This window comes from Ciconia boyciana, chromosome 7 (genome assembly GCF_034638445.1).
Source record: "Ciconia boyciana chromosome 7, ASM3463844v1, whole genome shotgun sequence".
NCBI lineage: Eukaryota > Metazoa > Chordata > Aves > Ciconiiformes > Ciconiidae > Ciconia > Ciconia boyciana.
This window is the reverse complement of record NC_132940.1, coordinates 27,680,618-27,698,963: the sequence shown is the minus strand read 5'-3', so window position 1 is coordinate 27,698,963 and position 18,346 is coordinate 27,680,618. Positions and strand designations below refer to the sequence as shown.

Here is an 18,346-nt window from a genome sequence, read left to right as displayed (position 1 = left end):
TCACAAGAAGTGAGTAAAAATTCATTGACTAATGTTTTTATTCTAAACTGTGCACCTTTAGTAGTGTAACGGTCCCTTTTACTGACAAATGGGATATAATTTTCTACTTGCATATGAACTTTCTTGAAATAATCAAGAGTCTTGGCATTGCCTGGTCTGGCTTTGGATGTACATTGTACTGAAACTATTGAATTTTAGACATTTCTTTTAGACATTTAACTGCAAGTTAAAATCGCTAGTAAACTGCATTCTGACTGTAGAATTTAAGTACTAAATAAACTCTATGCATATTAGACCCATTTTACTTGGTCTTAAGTTTCATAATAGTGTTGGATTGATGATAACGTAGTTTGTAGCTGCACAGTTTAGTGACAGCGAGCTGTCTGGCTCCCATAGAAGGATATTCCTGAATGACACTGTACAGACTGATACTTCATAGTGCAGAGTGAAGATGAAAGCAAGTACCTACCACTCTAAAGGTGCAAGAATCTTTATTCCCTTTTCTGTAGCAACTGGACATACAATTCGGTAGCTAGGTGATCAGACACTGAAATGTAAGAGAGGCAGACATGCATACAGCAATATCACGACAAACTTGTTTTGCTTCATACTTTCTTCATGATTACAATTAGACATTCAGAGAAGAATTAAATTTAAAGGAACCATTAAATTAAACTGACCATTTATTGCAACTGTTGGAACAAAGGCAGAAAGCAAACTAATTTGCAGCAAAAAAATTTCAGGATCCTTCTTGTGCAGTCTATACTTCTACAGGATTCTTGTACAGTCTATACTTCTCTGAAGCGTAGTATCAGGATATAATAGCAATAAAATGATGTCACTATCTCACACTTAGAGCCCCGAGAGTTACATAATGTTTTTTATCACCATTTTGGTTGTGGTAAAGCAGAGGCAAGGACACCAAGTAATTTGCCAAGTCCATAAATTCTGTGTCAGAGAACGATCTAGGATTCAGAAATCCAGGGCTTGAAGTTGTTGAGTCCAGCTGATGCAGTGTATCTTTGTGATCTTCTAACTTGTCTGAAATTCTGTTTATACAAAGGAAGACTAAGCTAAGCTAGATGGCTGTTCAGGATTTTCTTTTTGCTTGACATTTATGAACTAATGGAAGCAGTTTGCCTTCCTCATGAAGCCTCTGAGTATCTGTAGCACCTCCAACAAAAATCCCATTGACAAACACTCTTGGGACCTATCAAGAAAATGAAGATTGCGTTAGTTACTTCTTAGAAAAAAGATAAAAATCTAAACAAGCCCACGTGGACTCTAGTATATGCACAATAGTTATGTTCTTACCTATGCATATTTAATATTACTGTACAACTCATACGTTTCCATAATATTTACAGAGATGGAAAACTTTGTTCACGTGCCCCTCAAAAGTGGGATAAAGTCACTGTATGGGAGATTGTAATAAATTAAAATAATTCAGTCAAGTGAGACTACATAAAATTAAGAAATGACAAGATTAAGTGTTAAACACAATGGGTTAAATATACCCATACAAATGAAAACTGACTTTGATACCTCAATTATCTTAGTGGCAGTATGGAAAAGATCACCTCAGAGGGAGAGCCAGAGGGTCTCAAGAGGAAGAGATGGTACAGAACCCTTCTGCAGTAACTTCTCTTTAGTTTAGGAGCTTGTATCCCAGGTTTACTTGTCTCAAAAAAATGAAGAACTTGATGTGGTCATAATCCATGAGGAACGTGTGTAGTGTAAATTCTTACTTTGCTTGTTACATGTAAGAAAGTATACTTACTGTTCTGCCACCAGTCATCTGTTCAAGAATGTCTTGGAACTGACTTCCATTTGTATTCATGTCCAGTTCTATAGCTGTATAATTTACATTCATGCCCTCAAAAAGTCTTTTTGCCATTTTGCAGTAGAAGCATGTTGTTTTAGAGAAAATCACCACACAGTTGTCCGAAATAATCTCCTGTACGTTCAAAAGAATGTTCAAGTCAGTGTGCTTTGTTTTTAAGTCAGTGTATTTTAACAGTATCGAACAGTCATGAAAACATTTACAGAAGTTTAAAATCTGCTATTAGGAAAATTACTCTCTGTAAAAGGCTTTCTAAGGTATTTTTAACAGGGACAACTGAGGAGTTCCCAGCCATGCTACAGCAATGGCTGGCTACTTCTGGAGAATCTTCCAAAACACTGTACTTCATTTTCACTTTTTCAAGGTAAAGTGAAAAGCTAGTTTAGGTTCTAAATGTTCCCTACTTCTGATCTAGAGCCACAAGAATCTTAAGGAGATAAGCGAACTACTTTTCTTTAAAAACAAGGAGCAGAACAGTGACATCTGTCAAAAAGATACCATCACGTGTATGGTGGGTACAAAACATACGCCCCCCACATTTGTTCTGAAGACCTCTGTGGTAGCCTAGCACCTCCTTTAGGGATGCATCCCATACTTTCACATCAGAATAAAAATTGCTTCCTACCTGGCTACCAAGAAGTCAGACTCTCAGCCTCAAAAACTGCAGTTGCACTTGGCCAGATCCCAGAGAGCATCTGTGCACTAGTGCAGCAGGCAGTGAGGTACAACTTCAGCAGTTTGCAGAACTACATAGAAAATAAAGTGACTTTTCCCCCTCCACTTAAGCTTTTCAGTAAAAGGTATGCTCTATTCTTTGAACAGAATACCTAGAATCAGTTAAAACTTAAAAGTGTCTAACTTTCAGGAACGCTATGATCTTCTTCTTGTGGGAGCAGAGAAACAAAGGAGAGTTGGCATTAATCTCTACCAGAAGCACTGCTGGCACCTATGAAGCTGTGTATGACCTGCACTTGACTCCAAAACTGAGCAGAATGATTGTGGAGCGTGTGGTATGACTGCCACGCACCCTCTTTCGCTCTGCAGTCACAGACCTCCTACAGTCTACCAAACAAGCTGCATCTCCTTGAATTATTTAGTAGCACTTTTAAGGCAAACAGGATGTGTCTGTGATAAGCAGAGTGACAAAAAGGGTTCTCAGTGGGAGAAAGAAATACCCCTATTACTTTACTGTAAATTCAAGGTGATTCAGGCTGTTACTCAGTATCCGTGAATTTACTTTAAGAAACAACTTACTCTTTAAATATTTACTTTACTTGATATCCATCATTTTACAAGGTTTAATCCCCAATATTGATAGCAGTACTGAATTTGAGTAGAGGTCTGAAAAAAAAAGTAAAATGGATACAGCCTAGGAAGATCAGGTTCCAGGGCTGTGGATAAACAATGCTGCCAGTATTACTTAATAAACTTAAGAATCAGGTTCAACATGCAGAACTATTTACAGAATTTCTTTGTATAAATCAGATTAGCTTTTAAGTACCTATGGCTTTTAGGAATGTTGCAAATAAGTAAGAGTTGCATAAATAATGTTACCTGTATTTGATTCACAGCAGCATCGTTAGACAATCCTACAGAAGTAGGCAGACTATTCCCCATTCTAAAACTAAAAAGAAATTAAAGTCAGATATTCGAGCTTTAAAACAAATGACACATTTTATAGTTCACAAATTAAAGGTTGCCTTCATACTGTTTTGTTTAAATACTGAATGCGATTTCTCCATTACATGTACGTTTCCTTCAGCTGCAATACCTACAGTCACACTAGTTCTTATATGCCTGCAGGAAGACGAAAATAAAGAGAGGGATGTTGCAGACTGTAAGAATAACCGAAACGGTTATTCTGGATGTAAAGCTATTCTGCCTTTGCAATAGAAATACTTCCCCCCCCCCCCAACGATAATCCAGATACAAGTGTCAAATCTGACACCGGGCTGTATTCAACGTCACAACCCGACTTAACAGAAGGGACCACGCTCGTCTTCATCAGAGGAGCGGGTCCCGCAGGCGTGCTGCTCCGAGGCCTGCACCTCCCGATGCCAGCCGGGCCCCTCGCCGCCCCAGCCCCGGGCGGCCCCGGCACCCGCCGCTCCGCTCCCCGGAGGGCGGCTCCTCCCAGGACGTGCGTTCAAAGGGCACGAAGACAGATCGCAGGGCCCGTCCTCTCGGCCTCGACCCAAGCCCAAGGTCCCGGCGCCGGCGGAGAGCTCCCACCCCGGCCCCGCACCGCCCGCCCGACCCACCCGCGCCGCAGCCGCAGTCGCAGCCGCAGCCCCGCCGCCACCCGGCGCAGCGCCCTCTGCAGGGCCATGGCCGCCAAGGGGAAGGGGCGGGGCTCCTCCGCAGCCCTCACGGCCGCCCGACCTCGCTCGCAGGCCCCCGCACCGCCTCCCAGCGGAGCGTGGGGCTGCCCGCCGCGCTGCCGGTGTCCTGAGGCGCCGTGTGCCGGGCAGCACCGCCCCGCCCCGCCACGGGGCGGCGGGTCCCTGCGGTGAGGGCCCGGCTAACGGCGGTGTCGGAGGTGAAGGCGGCGAGGGCGGGCTGCCGGGGGGAAAGGAGCGTCTCCAGAAGCGGGGAAGAGAGCGGTGGGGCGGCGGGGGCAGCTCCCAGCGGCGGTGGTAGGGGACAGGCCCTGGGGGACGCCTGGCAGCCGCGGCGGAGCGGAGTTACCAGTTAGGGTACAGGTGGTGACAGGCTGTTTTTCTGAGGAAAAACCTTTCTGGAATTGCGACGTAGGGGTGGTAAAGACGCTCCGAGGCGCTCCTGTCAGCGGGATGGCGGTTAGGAGAGGGGACAGAGATGGGGTGGCTTTCCCGGAGGCCCCGGAGCGACTTCTGGTGCGGGGGGGAGGTGGTCTCCTGCCTCTTGTGGCTGACTCCCAGGTGCTAAGGTTTCGGCTGTGCCTTTGCTTTGCCAAATATAAAACTTATTTTAAATCTTCTCTGTCAAGCATTTCTGTTGACTGCTTTTCTTTACGTTTCTTTCCTGCGTTGCAGTTACTCAAATAGTCAGAAACTTACTCGTGAAACAAGAGCGTTCCCAGACAACAAATGGTGTGTTGAAGGATAATGAACTCGTCCTGGTATCTGGGAAGCTATGCTTGCGGTGTGTTTGACTAATCCTGGAAAATTAATGTTCTCTTCCTAAAGAATTATGGAATTTGGAGATTCTACTTTATGCGGGGGTGTTGTTTTTTTTTTCTCTCCTCAGACTGTCTAGTAAGAGCTGTTCGGCAATACTCTCTTGCTTCAGCCCCACATAAGTTGCTGTGGAGCCTGGATCACTGGTCAAATATGTATGTCCTTGGCAGAGCGTACCTATTGAATACCCTCTGAGTCTCCCCACTGGGATCTAGAAAAGAATTTCAGTACTGCAGAAACTTCTCTGCCCTTCTCTTTGTTGAGAGGATAAGTTTTGCAGGGTTGTGCTCTGGATCGCTGTTCAGTACTCAGTCCTATGTTTTAAAAAATAGTGCAAGGAAATCAACTAATGTGTACTGTTTTGGTTTTGCTCACTTATATATAAAAATGAATGCTGTGTAGTCAGATATGGTATAGCTTGCTCCTGTGTTATAAGACTTGAACAGTTTTTCTTAATGCTATTAATCTTAATGAGCTTACCTATGATGTAAAATTGTCAAACCTTTTTTGCAACTTAATTTTCATTTCACATAAAACGTCAGCATAACCTGCTAGACTACAGCTCTGTTAAACTAGTCATAAAGCGCAATTGAAACATTGTACCTACATATGCGATATGTTTCACCTTCATTTATATACACCTTCATTTTATTAAATGGTAACATGCTTTCTCATTTCAGGTAATAATGTTCTAGCCTAATCTGTGATAAAGCTGATAAACTCTCGAGTATCTAATCCCATGTGAAAATAGTTTCTCTGGCATTTCTTATCAAATCCTGATTTAGTGATAAAAATAACGGTTAATAATCTCCCTATGATCCCCAAAGCAAACTATAGGAACTATTTTGTAAACTCCTATTTAAAACTTCTAATGAAGGCATCCTTGAATGAAAAAGTAAACCAGAACTACATTTTCTTGAAAACATGAAAATAAATTTCTTTGCAGCCATGTGTTGCAGCTGATTATGTACTGCATCATGCACTGCGTACTGAGCAACAGACCTCAGCATGACTAAGATGAATAGCTTTTTTGTGTCATTGTAATATAATGACTTTGTATCTTGCTGAAGAAAGTAGTATTTGTAGTCTAGCAGATGTATGGGACGTGTCTCTTCAGGGGCAACGCTGGTTTAGGTGATGCAGTGGGGTTTGTGGATGAGACGTAGGAACGGGACGTGGCCCACTGGAAGCATTTCAAGTTCCGTTCCAATTTTTCATGAGCCGTAGGTACAGTAAACATTCCAAATCCCGTCTGAGAAATTATATTCTGTTTATTCATTATGTTTTTGTCTCCTAAGTACATAAATGTTACTCTATACTAGTTGAAAAAAAAATGTTGGAAGTAATTGGTATAATTCAGCATGTTACTAGGTGTTGTAGTGTATCTGTGTATTAGACTCTTTCGATATCATATGTGCCAATGTGGTATCACAAATGGTGATACCACTAACATCTCGGAACAGGAAATTATATGTGTTGTTGGCTTTTAGTCTGTTTTGTCAGTCTCGGTGCATACGACTTACAGGAAGAAAAATGATGCAATTTTGCCTTTTGTGATTTAAAGTGGGACAAAGTTTTCTGCCAATGTTGAAAAGTGTTAAGAAAATTCTGAGCATCAAAGGTTAGAATAAGCCAGCAGGAGAGCTTTCTTCCAGGCCTCAAATCCCAGCCCCAGACGATGCCACTCTGTCGGGTTCTGCTGGGAAGTACTGCACTTCCAGTTTTTGTATGCCTGAGCAGAAGAAATGAGCCTGGGACACTGAGAGAGCAAAACCGTGCCTGGCAGGGGGAGGCCTCCACCAACTGCAGCCGTTCAGTTACTCCGGTGAGCACAGAATCACAGAATCATATAGGTTGGAAAAGACCTTTAAGATCATCGAGTCCAACCGTAAACCTAACACTACCAAGACCACCACTACACCATGTCCCTAAGCACCTCATCCAAACGTCTTTTAAATACTTCCAGGGATGGTGACTCAACCACTTCCCTGGGCAGCCTGTTCCAATGCTTGACAACCCTTTCAGTGAAGTAAAATTTCCTAATATCCAGTCTAAACCTCTCCTGATGCAACTTGAGGCCATTTCTTCTCGTCCTATCACTTGTTACCTGGGAGAAGAGACCGACCCCCACCTCTCTCCAACCTCCTTTCAGGTAGTTGTAGAGAGCAATAAGGTCTCCCCTGAGCCTCCTTTTCTCCAGGCTAAACAACCCCAGTTCCTTCAGCCGCTCCAGACCCTTCACCAGCTTTGTTGCCCTTCTCTGGACACGCTCCAGCACCTCAATGTCTCTCTTGTAGTGAGGGGCCCAAACCTGAACACAGTATTCGAGGTGCAGCCTCACCAGTGCTGAGTACAGGGGGACCATCACTTCCCTAGTCCTGCTGGCCACGCTATTTCTGATACAAGCCAGGATGCTATTGGCTTTCTTGGCCACCTGGGCACACTGCTGGCTCATATTCAGGCAGCTGTCAACCAACACCCCCAGGTCCTTCTCTGCTGGGCAGCTTTCCAGCCACTCTTCCCCAAGCCTGTAGCGTTGCATGGGGTTAGAGGAGCAAATGGCATTAGAGGAGCTCTGTGAATTCCTGAACTCTGCAGGGTAAGGCAATATTTGCTCGGTGTTGTTACTGTTTTTTTCTTCTTCGGATGTGGAGGCACTAAATATTTTCCTAATTACTTTTTTGCTATGGTCTTTTGATGGCTTATTCTTGTCAGAATTAAATTGCATTTTTGCCATTGATAAAGCCGAGATTTTTCTGTTTTATCTTTTTTTCTCCCCCTTTATATCCAGGCTCCAGAAGCTTTTCTCCCCAACCTGCCGTGTGAGATGAGCGCACGGCTTTTGAGAGCTTTCACACCCTTTTCTGGAGGCGTTTCTGTTCCCGCCCTGGCCAGGCAGCACCGACCGCATGCTGCCGTGAAGGGCGGGGCGGGGCAGGGCGGGGCGGGAGCCCGCGGCACAGCGCACTGCGACTGACAAGCTGCGACCTCAGCTCTCCTTGTTTTGGTGTCCAAAAGCTGTGCTGCTTTCCGTACCTGGCGCACATCAGCGTGACGCCGCTGATGGTTCTCTGTGGAGCGCTGATGACGCTGACGGTATCGAGAAGGCACAACGCCGGCGGCCAGGCTACCGGTGGGGAAAAGCCCCTCAACGGCCCTCGCCGAGATGCCGGCCCTCCCGCAGACGCTCCGGCGGTGACGGTGCTTCCGCAGCTGCCGCACACGGCCGCCGGGACGCGGCGTGCGGACGCACAGCGCGGCGGCGCCGGGCCGGGGGCGGCGTCGCGGCCGTTACGCTCCCGGCGGCGGTGGCCGTGCCCGGCGGAGGCCCCGCGCCGGCGCGCGGAACGGCCGGTCGGCCGGCAGCGGCTCTGGGAGCGCCTCTGCCGGCGGCGTCCGAGACCCGCTCGCCGGCGCTGGCGGCCCGGCCTCGCCGCCCGAAGTCACGGCCGAGCCGCCGTGAGGGCGGCAGGCGCTCCCCTCCGCTTCCGCGACCGGCCGGGGGAGGCGGCTCCGCATCGGCGGGGGCGGGGCCCCACCCCGCCCAGGCGGGTGCCGCCCTGAGGGCGGGGCCGCGCCGCTCCATGGCAACGGGTTCGGCGTCGCCCCCTGGAGGAGGCGGTGGCAGCGCTGGTGCTGCCGCGGCTCAGGCGTTCGTGGCGGGCAGCCCGGGGCCTGGCAGCTGGCGGCGGGGTCCTCGCGCGGCTGGCAGAGGGGCCGGGCCGGAGCGGAGCGGCGGCGGCCGGCGGCTCCGGAGCGAAGATGGCGGACGTGCTGAGCGTGCTGCGGCAGTACAACACGCAGAAGAAGGAGATCGTGGTGAAGGGCGACGAGGTGATCTTCGGCGAGTTCTCCTGGCCCAAGAACGTCAAGACCAACTATGTCATCTGGGGGTGAGCGGCGGGGCCGGGGCGGGCGGCGGGCGGCCGCTCGCCCGGGGAAGGGACGGGCGGGGGGCGGAGGGAGAAGTTGCCCCGAAGTTGCAGGGGAGGGCCCGGGGAGCGGGGTCCCGCCGCCCTTCGGCTCCCTCTGCGTTGTAGGAAGCGAGGCGGGCGGGGGCGGGCGGCCTGGCTGCCACCTCCCGGCCGGGCCCCTCGGGAGCGCACCGGCGCCGTGCGCCTCCCCTCCGCCTGGGCGCGGCGAGGTGCCGCCTGCCCGCTGGGCGCGGTGTCTCGGTGGAGGGGGCGTCCGAGCGGCCCGCTCGACGGCCTGCGGCCGGCACCCTTCGCGGCGCGGTGGGCGATGCCTCCCTCCCCTGCGCTGCCTGCAGCCCGGCCGGGCAGGGAGGTGTCGCCGGTCCCTTCGGGAAGGTTCCCAGGACCCCGCCCGGCGAGGGGCCGGCCGGCGCCCCGGCCCTGGGCCAGACGAGCAGCGGGGCCGGGGCGAGGCCTTTCCTCGGCTCTCGGCCTGTCCGTGCGCCCCGGGGGGCTGGGGGGTCGCGGCGGGCCCGGGTCGTGCAGGCTCATGCGATGGGATGGCAGGAGGCAGCTTCTCGAAGTCTTTCTGGGTTTTGCGTCAAAAACAGGCGTTCCTTTTTAGTGTATTAGTTTATCCGAGCTACTTCTCTTTTCCTGGAGCTTTGTCCTGGTGTAGGAAAGTCAGCGAGGTCCAAACCAACGCTCCTTCGGTAGTTACCTGCGAGCCCCGTTGAACTGTGCAGGCGCTTTGCTCCTCCTCAGCCTGCTCCTAGCTGAGGCCGCTTCCTGGGCTGGACCTAATGCAGGCTGTTTCCTAGTTGTTCTCATCGTAACAAACACGTAGAGATAGTGTTTCTGTTGCCTAAATGATATTAGGTAAAATGCTTATTTTTAGAAAACTTCTAGAAAATTGAGGTTTTGTACCTGCTGAATTTTCCAGTATGATATGTATTGCTTACAGTGCAAGGGAGTTGTTCGTTCTCCTTTCCTCTGAATTTAGCAGCTGCTTGCTCTTAATGTCCTAAGTGGAAGGGCTTCAGTGAATCTCTTTTAAACCGAAGAGAAAATAATGCTTATTGTTATATATCAGGTAGCAAACATTTCAGGTACTGATCAAAGAGAGTATGTTATCCTGTGAAGCTTGATGGAAAAACAGAAGAACCTGCAGATTTCTCAAAAAAACCCCCTTGTAGTTCAGTCTGTGACCAGGGATTTTTTGTTTTGTTTTGTTTTCATAATTATGATGTGACTGTAAGTATTGATCCCAAATCCTGACTTCTAGTTTGACAGAAAGGAAAGAAACCTGTTTGTTTATCTTAATTTGTAGACAGATTTCTTTTAACTGATTTTACTTTGCACTATTTAAAGCTAGAAATGTGCTATTTGGTTACTTATTTCAAGCTTTCAGAAACTCATTTGGGATTTATTTGCACTTCCTGGCTAAGTGGGAGATACTGGTAGCTAGGCTGAAAAGGAAGAAAAATATTTGCATAAGCAGTTTTAAAATTCTTGAAAAGTCTTCGTTCTATTTTTGCTGAGCAACTATATAGACAATTGTGGTGGTTTCCTTGCTACAAGTTGCTTTTCCCAAGCAGTAACTGGTTGACACTGTAATGGTTAACTAGACAGACAAGTTTCATTGCTGTTAGGCTGGCATATCAGTTCCTCTGCTTCCTACCGAACTCTACTACGGCTTAGGAGAGCTTGAATTAGGCCCAGAAATTGTTAACAAAAGACAGACAGCAGCTGGAGAGGAAAACTTTATTATGTATGTTAAGGCAGCTTTATCTTCGTGGTCAAGAAGGAACTTTGGGTGAACAGAGGATACTCTGAGCAGAACAGCAGCAGTAACCTCATAATAGCTGTTTGTGTCCTCACGTCGTGATAGATGTGTTGTAGAATTTGGAGGTTTTTTGTTGGTTTGCTTGTTTGAATTAAGTTAGTAAATCTGGGTTCAGACCAGTGGCTTCTGAACTTTTGGCAGGATCAGACTGTTGTCAATTCACAACAATTCTTGTGAACCACTGTGGAACTATATATGTCTGATCTTTAAATTGAAGATGCTGTAGAAATGAGACCAGTTCTGCGAGCTGTGCTCAATAGCTTTGGCACCACAGTTTAGGAGCTGTTAATTTATGTAATTGCCAGACTTATGCAGGGACTTATGAGGAACATTTTAAAAAACTTTTAAGATTCAAAACCTTTTATATTCAGGTCACTAAACAGGATCCAAACTATGCTTGCAGTGAGCAGTTGTTAGTGGCTTAGTCTTTCATGAAGCAAATCTTGATTTCTGTTTTAGGTGTCCACATGGTTGCTGTAATTGCGCCTCTGCTGCCAGTCTGGAGAGAGTAATGCAAGTCCAAACAGCAGTGGTGGCATTCTGTCCCTGCTAGAATTAGAAGTAGTCCCACTAGACATTTAACACTGTGGCTCCTTGAGCAGCTAAGCTGGCAGAAGTCAGCAGCGCTGCCCTGCACTGCCTTCTCTCTGTGCTAGCACAAGTGTCAGCCAAGCAGTGAATTGGTCTGAGGAGCTGAGCCAGGTTAAAAGTAGTGCGGGGAGGGGGGGAAGCAGAAATTAATTTTAATCCATGTTAGTTTCCAGATAATAATTATGTGAATACGACTGCTGGCACATGAAGAAGCCTAGATGGGCTAAGATTAGGTGTTTCCTGTGTTTTGATCTAACGGCTGATCTGTGGCCCCCGAAGAGTGATTACAGAATCTGTTTCAAAACCCAAGGAAGGAATCAATCTAACAGAGAAACTTACTTGCTTTGTTTACCCAGCAGAGGGGCTTGTATGCACAGCTGAGAAGTTCTTAAACAGTGAGCAGCTGGTCATGGGTATTGTAATTTGTGTGATACTCTGCATGCCTAGTCTTGTATTTTTAAAGATTGCTGCTTTCTTTTGTGGATGAGACACAGGCCCTTTAGTACCTCTGTAAAAATTCATGCTTTGAAACCTGAAAGGGGAAATAAAGCAGTTAAAAATGAATATACTCCTGGCACCCACAGGTTGAGGGTGAATGGATGAGCTGGAAATAAATTTCTGCTGTTAAAAACAGCAAGTTAAACTTTCTCTCTTGCATTATGTAAACATTTTCTAAATTTTTTAAGCTGGAGTTTTGTTTTATTAAGAGATACAACTCTTAATAACCATTAAAGCAAAATATAAGTACTGGACTTTTTGAGGCCTGAATCTTAAATATTTTATTTTTTTCCTTAAGTAATTGTTGCCATTACTAAATATGGGAAATAAGAAAATTAATTGCTTTTGCTACTTTGGATGTTTGTAAATTGAGTGAAGTAAGCTACCTTCAGATCAGCTTGCTTTCAGTTCTCTGTTTATTGAGCAGGTTCTTCCTGTCTGGAAAACCTGAAAGGAGCACAAACTGATGCTGAAATGTCAGTTTAGACTTAGATTTTCTTCTTGCATATAACTGCTTGTCCATCTGACGCTTTCCCTTTAATGTGCAATATCTTGTCCTCCTAATAAAACATCCTCTTACAACCATAATGAGCATGGGGATTTCTTGTGTGTGTGGTTTTAAGTGATGAAGTACCAGCTGTGCCCTGCTGAGCTTTGGCAATGCCTGTGGCTTTGTAATACTGTATTTTCAAATTAATAGGTAACTGTTCAGTACTTGGTTTCTAAATTATGCCATTTATTGATAAATAGTGTAAATAAAAACTTGAACAGATGACCAGCTGGACTTGTTATATAATGTTCAGTGGATATGACACACTTCAAAGAAATAATGAGTTATTCTGAAGTTAGATAATCTAAAATGTTCATTTTAAAATGAAGTGACAACTGTATCATGTGACAGACTTCACTTCAGAGCCAAGTCTATGTGAAGGAAGCTTTTGCTTCTACCAGTGCTCTGAATATGTTTACATACCACCTTATCAAAGATAGCAGTTAAACAGTAAAATACTCAAACAGTTCCTTGCTGAGGAATCCAGTTCTGTTGGCTGTAATTGTGAAGCCAACTTTTGGCTTCTTAGCAGTTGAAAGATACTATGTCTCTTCCCTTTCCTCATCAGCAACAAAATGTACACACACCCCCCCTGCAGACTAAGTTTTTGGAAGGAAGAAACAGTGATGGAAAGATCCTTTACTCTACCATTCTCCCTGTACTTTGAATCCCTTTTCTCTGCATGAATAAAGGTATATTGGTTTTCTCTGGCATCATTATGAAAGTAATGTTTTCAACCTTACTGCTAGTAGTCAGTTCTGAACCGCTTATTGGTTCGACCTAGAATTATCTAGATCACTTCTGATCTAGATAATTTCAGAAAAATAATTGCATGAAAAGCAGTAGTGGAGCAATTATATCCACAGTATGGAGAAAACAGACTTACACTTCTGTTGCATTTAGTAGATGATTGTGTAGCTCTTTCAGGTTAAAGAAAGTTATGGTTGAGTATTTTTATTTCCTTTCCCTTCCCCCAGTGAGGCTGGCACTTCAGTGGCGTGTGTGTCGACAGTGAGCCATGAGTAAAGCCACTGTACTTGGAATGGAGAACTCCTTCTTATGGTTTTAGTGATTTCTTCCTGAAATCTCTGGTTTAATCAAAATTCTGGGCCAGTCTTACATTTGACAGTTTTGCCCTGGTTTTCTGGTGGGTCGTCTTCCTCAGGCTTTGAGGTGAGCCGGCTGGTTGGTGGCAGGGGCTGGGCAGTGGGGTGAGGCCCTGTCCTGCTTGGAGCTGGGCTCTGGCAGGTCCCAGGTCTGGGCAGTGGAGTCGCTGGTCTCATTGGTTTCATGGTTCTGCTGGGGGCTCTGAAACTGATGGAAAGGTCCATTTCTCAGATCAGTTGAAGTATTTGGGAGCAGGTTTTGTTTTGTAACTGGAACAGGCATTGCTTTCCCTACAGAATCTTCTAGTAACAGCATAAAGGGGTGAACATGTGTGTGAGGAGGGAATTACGTTCAATGCACGTGGAGCCAAGCTGAAACTATGGGTTTTGTTTGGCCTTGTTTTGGGGGATTGTTTTTTTTCAAATTATTACACAGAACAGATTCCTTTTTAGACTTAAAAGGCATCTCTTACAAACAAGCTGTTTCGAAGCTGAGATTAAGCTTGATGCTGTCAGGTTGCTCTGAAGTGGTCGGACTTAAGTATGGGAGTTCATTGTGATTTTGTAGTCTGTTTTGGTTTTGCTAGTTTTATGTACAATTAGTTTCCAGTCACTCCTTACTTTGACCTTTCGGCACCATTTTGAACCTTTTGCTCTCTAGACTTCACGGCATTTGTGTATTCTGAGTTCTTCACTGTGCTTTCTCTTGTGGTGAAAATTCTGTCCCGTTATACCCGAAGAACACGTAATACTATTTTTTTTCATTTGCAGTTCAGTTGCGTTCCTCTAGGTGTCCCAAATAAGGTAGATAGTTCCTTTGATAATCAGAATAAATATGTTTGAGATGTGGGAGAATGTGTTCTTATGGTTTCCCAAGTCTTGCTTCTTGTATATTTTATAACCCATCCAGCTATTATTTTTTATGATTTTGGACAATTTTTATAATTTGTTCAGTAAAGAGGCTGCAAGAACATATCTTCCTCACTCGTATTTGTTAACACAGTTGATAGTTCACTAGTTTGGCAATTGCCTGATAATAATATTACCGCTTGCTTTTTGAACCATCATCTGGAAAGAAAAAAGAACTTTGCTAAAGAAGTGTGTGCATGAGACAGATGGAGAGGTTAAATGTTAAAATCTTTGTTTCATGATTTTACAGGACAGGGAAAGAAGGCCAACCCAGGGAATACTACACTTTGGATTCTATCTTGTTCCTGCTCAATAATGTGCACCTTTCACATCCTGTTTATGTCCGCCGTGCTGCAGTAAGTAGACCATAAAAAATTTTATTTTGTCTTTTTCATTATAATATGTGCATAGTTATGTTCAGGGAACGATAGTAGCATTTAAGTGTATGAATTTGGCTGGGGAAAGGGAAAAAGATGTGCAATAAAGTGTGTGTGTGTGTGTGTCTTTAAAAAAGAAAACCTCTACATAGGGATCAAATGACAGTCCCTATCAAGGTGGAGTATTTTTCTTGACAATTCACTTCCCAACAAATTATCCCTTCAAACCACCAGGTTGCATTTACAACAAGAGTCTGTCACCCAAATACTAATAGCACTTCTCCTGATATTCTATGGTCACAGTTGTCTCCAGCACTAACTATTTCAAAAGTACTTTTGTCTATCTGTTCTCTGTTGTGCGATCCCAATCTAGATGATCCTTTAGTGCCTGAGATTGCAAGGATCTACAAAACAGAGAAAAGTATAGCAGAATAGCTTTGGAGTAGACTCAGAAGTATGCAATCTAATTAAAGAAATTATTGGATAAGCACTACAAATAAAGATAGGGAAGCTCTTAAAAAGAAAGTACTTTTGATTTCCATTTGACTGCTTTCTATGAGCCCACGCTTCATCTTCCCCTGTACCACATGGTTACCTGATACAGCAGTGCTGTGTGTTGTACATGCTTGGAACAACAAAATTGAAATACTCTTCTGCATACCAACATTTACTTCTGGCAGAGAAGTGTGTGTGTGTGTGTTTGTGTTAAAAGCCAGTTCTTAATCTTATTTGCAAGTTTGAAATGAAGGAGGAAAAAGACTGTCCTCCCTTTCAGTTTTATAGCAGACATCATGTTTCTTTTTGTGTAGTCATCCTCTAGGAAGTAATTGTGTTTTTAAGCTTGGTAGTTATGCTTTCTTGGGAGGCAGGACATGCGTTTCTGTCTTTGTGTGAATGAGTAGCTTTCAAGAAAAGTGAAAAATCTTCAGCAAGAGACTTTCTGAGGGAATAACAGTTTAATGCCAAGTCTGCTGTCTTTTCAGACTGAAAACATTCCTGTGGTAAGAAGACCTGATAGGAAAGACTTGCTTGCATACCTAAATGGGGAAACATGTGAGTGATGCTTTCTTTTAACTTAGACACATAGTGCACTTTACTGATTCATATTTATGGGACAAGTGAGGGGTAGGAGGGGCAAGGTTGTTAACAATGGTGAGTTTGCAGCTTAACTGAATATGTTCAAACTTCTCAAAGTTAGGATTTCTTTTATTTTTTAATTTTGTTCTGAACTTAACTGTTTTTATGATGCTTAGATAGGAGCTGCATTCCTACATGCCTATTTAGAAGTGAGCTACTTTTTTGTTATTATTAACTTCCTTTGGTTAATACTTATGTGTTAGAATGCTTAGCGTTGTGGTTTAACCCCAGCTGGCAACTAAGCACTGCACAGCTGCTCGCTCACTCCCCCCTGGTGGGATGGGGGAGAGAATCAGAAGAGTAAAAGTGAGAAAACACATGGGTTGAAATAAAAGACAGTTTAATAGGGAAAGCAAAAGCCACACACGCAAGCAAAGCAAAACAAAGAATTCATTCACTTCTTCCCATCAGCAGGCAGGTGTTCAGCCATCTCTAGGAAAGCAGGGCTCCATCACGCGTAATGGTTACTTGGGAAGACAAATGCCATCACTCTGAACATCCCCCCTTCCTCCTTCTTCCCCAGCTTTATATGCTGAGCATGATGTCATATGGTATGGAATAGCCCTCTGGTCAGCTGGGGTCAGCTGTCCCAGCTGTGTCCCCTCCCAACTTCTTGTGCACCCCCAGCCTCCTCGCTGGTGGGGTGGGGTGAGAAGCAGAAAAGGCCTTGACTCTGTGTAAGCGCTGCTCAGCAATAGCCAAAACATCCCTGTGTTATCAACACTGTTTTCAGCACAAACCCAAAACATAGCCTCATACTAGCTACTAGGAAGAAAATTAAATCTATTCCAGCCAAAACCAGCACACTATTTATGATTTTTTCCTTCTGTAGACTGTGGGATACTTTCAGTACTGCATTGATCTTGATGCAATGAGTGTGTGGGATAAAATCTTCAGTATAGTAAAATATATCAAATCACTTCTTTGTCAATCTGGCGGATTTGTCTGGTATTCCATCATCTAAAAAGTTTTATTAACAGTAGTCAGAGAAAAGAGGTTTATTTGAAAGAAAGATAAATGCGGCTTACTTTTGTAAGTTGTTCTGTTTTGTAGGTGGTCTTAGAATTTTAAGTATACTGGAATATGACATTATTTCTCTAATATGAGCAATAAACTATTTTTATGTATATTTTAAAGGGACCAAGATGTTTTCTTTATTCCAAAAACTAGACAAACTAGTAGATCTTGATTCCAGGTTATAATTATCTTTGTGACTCTGTTTTCTTTTATGTGGTATATACAGAGCATAGAATCACTATTTTATGTTGGAAGGGACCACAGGAGATCATCTGGTTCAATCCCCTTTTCAAAGAAGTGCCAAATGACCCTGAGCAACCTGATCTAACTTCGTATTCAGTCAGGTTCTGAATATCTCCAGTTCCAGTGTCTGACTGCCTTTGCTACCTCATATCTAGTTAGAGTTTCCGTTGCTGCAGTTTATCTGTTGTCCTTCTTCCTTTTATACTTAAATACTTTTGCAGATCTTTTGTACTTAAATGAAATGTTGTGTTCGATTACAGCAACCTCTTCAAGTATAGACAGAAGTGCTCCACTTGAAATTGGTCTTCAACGGTCCACTCAAGGTACAGTTTAACTAAAAAAGTAACTTTGAGGTTTATTTTATGAAAGTCTACTACAATCTTTCATTTTTAATGTCCTCTTTTTCTTGTAGTTAAAAGAGCAGCAGATGAAATATTAGCAGAAGCAAAGAAACCAAGAATAGAGGTAATGACAGTAACTGTCATCAGTTGGGGGTGGTGGTAAATTACAGTATTTAGTTGCTTTTGTAGCTATTCAGTTGGGCTACCTATCCTCTGGGTGCACACAGTACTTCTGTTAGTGTGAACATGAACTTGAAGGAGTTAGAATTTAAGAATGGAGTTTTAGTTGCTATATGTATGTTGTAGTATGAAAGAGGAAAGCTTGACCACATATCTCTAATTGCCTGTTGCATTATAACTTGTCTGCTAAGAGCTATGGGATTAGAATAAAAGTGCTGTTTAATGACTGATTACAGTTATTTGCCATCCATGAGTTGGCATTATAACTTAAATGCCAGTCTTATCTCTATTGATGGATATGTACTTATTTTAGCTGCTATTTTAGTCTCTTTATAGCAGTATATGAAATTGTCCCTGTGATTGCTATTTTCTGAAGCTGTGTCCTAGGTAATTAATTTAACAGTGTATTTTCACAAGTACCTCTTGAATAGAAGCAATGTGTCTAGTTATTACACCCATTGTATTACTCAACTCTGCCTGGTTTTAAAAACTGACTTACTGTTTTTCTTGATTTTTTTTTTTTTAAAACCCTATGTTCACCCAGTTGTGTCCTCTGAGTTGTTATAAATCTGGCTGTATGTTTTTTCAGAGTACCGAGCCTTTAGATTTATTCTTAGAAGAAGAGTTATCAAAATA

At 44.1% G+C, this 18,346-nt stretch overlaps 2 protein-coding genes and 1 pseudogene across 5 annotated transcripts in view; 2 read left to right on the top strand and 1 right to left on the bottom strand.

Moving 5' to 3' along the window:
- Positions 1-428: 428 nt before the first annotated feature.
- On the bottom strand, positions 429-4,190 carry GLRX2 (glutaredoxin 2). Of its 4 annotated transcripts, none has more exons than XM_072867782.1 (4): positions 4,105-4,190; positions 3,398-3,467; positions 1,781-1,957; positions 429-1,210 (listed from the first exon to the last, which is right to left on the bottom strand). In XM_072867782.1, the coding sequence occupies exons 1-4, from the start codon at positions 4,170-4,172 to the stop codon at positions 1,091-1,093; spliced, it is 435 nt and encodes a 144-aa protein (XP_072723883.1). In that variant the 5' UTR covers positions 4,173-4,190; the 3' UTR covers positions 429-1,090. The 4 variants fall into 4 exon arrangements, with proteins under 4 accessions (XP_072723883.1, XP_072723884.1, XP_072723886.1 ...); XM_072867783.1 differs by lacking the exon at positions 4,105-4,190 and adding an exon at positions 3,825-4,076; XM_072867785.1 differs by lacking the exon at positions 4,105-4,190 and adding an exon at positions 3,892-4,076.
- A 4,492-nt stretch (positions 4,191-8,682) lies between these two features.
- The window catches only part of CDC73 (cell division cycle 73), a 112,643-nt gene continuing 102,979 nt past the window's right edge, over positions 8,683-18,346 (top strand). The window contains exons 1-5 of the mRNA XM_072867779.1: positions 8,683-8,894; positions 14,666-14,771; positions 15,776-15,845; positions 17,450-17,512; positions 17,602-17,654. Coding sequence (XP_072723880.1) covers positions 8,764-8,894; positions 14,666-14,771; positions 15,776-15,845; positions 17,450-17,512; positions 17,602-17,654 — 423 coding nt within the window. The 5' untranslated portion in view covers positions 8,683-8,763. The remainder of the gene's footprint in view (positions 8,895-14,665; positions 14,772-15,775; positions 15,846-17,449; positions 17,513-17,601; positions 17,655-18,346) is intronic.
- Positions 14,889-15,259, top strand: LOC140654954 (ubiquitin-conjugating enzyme E2 D2-like; annotated as a pseudogene).

Bases quoted from the DNA above. Each gene is read 5' to 3' on its own strand.
- GLRX2 (XM_072867782.1), bottom strand. From the start codon at position 4,172: ATGGCCCTGCAGAGGGCGCTGCGCCGGGTGGCGGCGGGGCTGCGGCTG. The intron at 1,958-3,397 runs GTAACATTATTT...TTGAACGTACAG, and splicing joins CTGCTGTGAATCAAATACAG to GAGATTATTTCGGACAACTG. The intron at 1,211-1,780 runs GTAAGTATACTT...TTTTCTTGATAG, and splicing joins AGATGACTGGTGGCAGAACA to GTCCCAAGAGTGTTTGTCAA.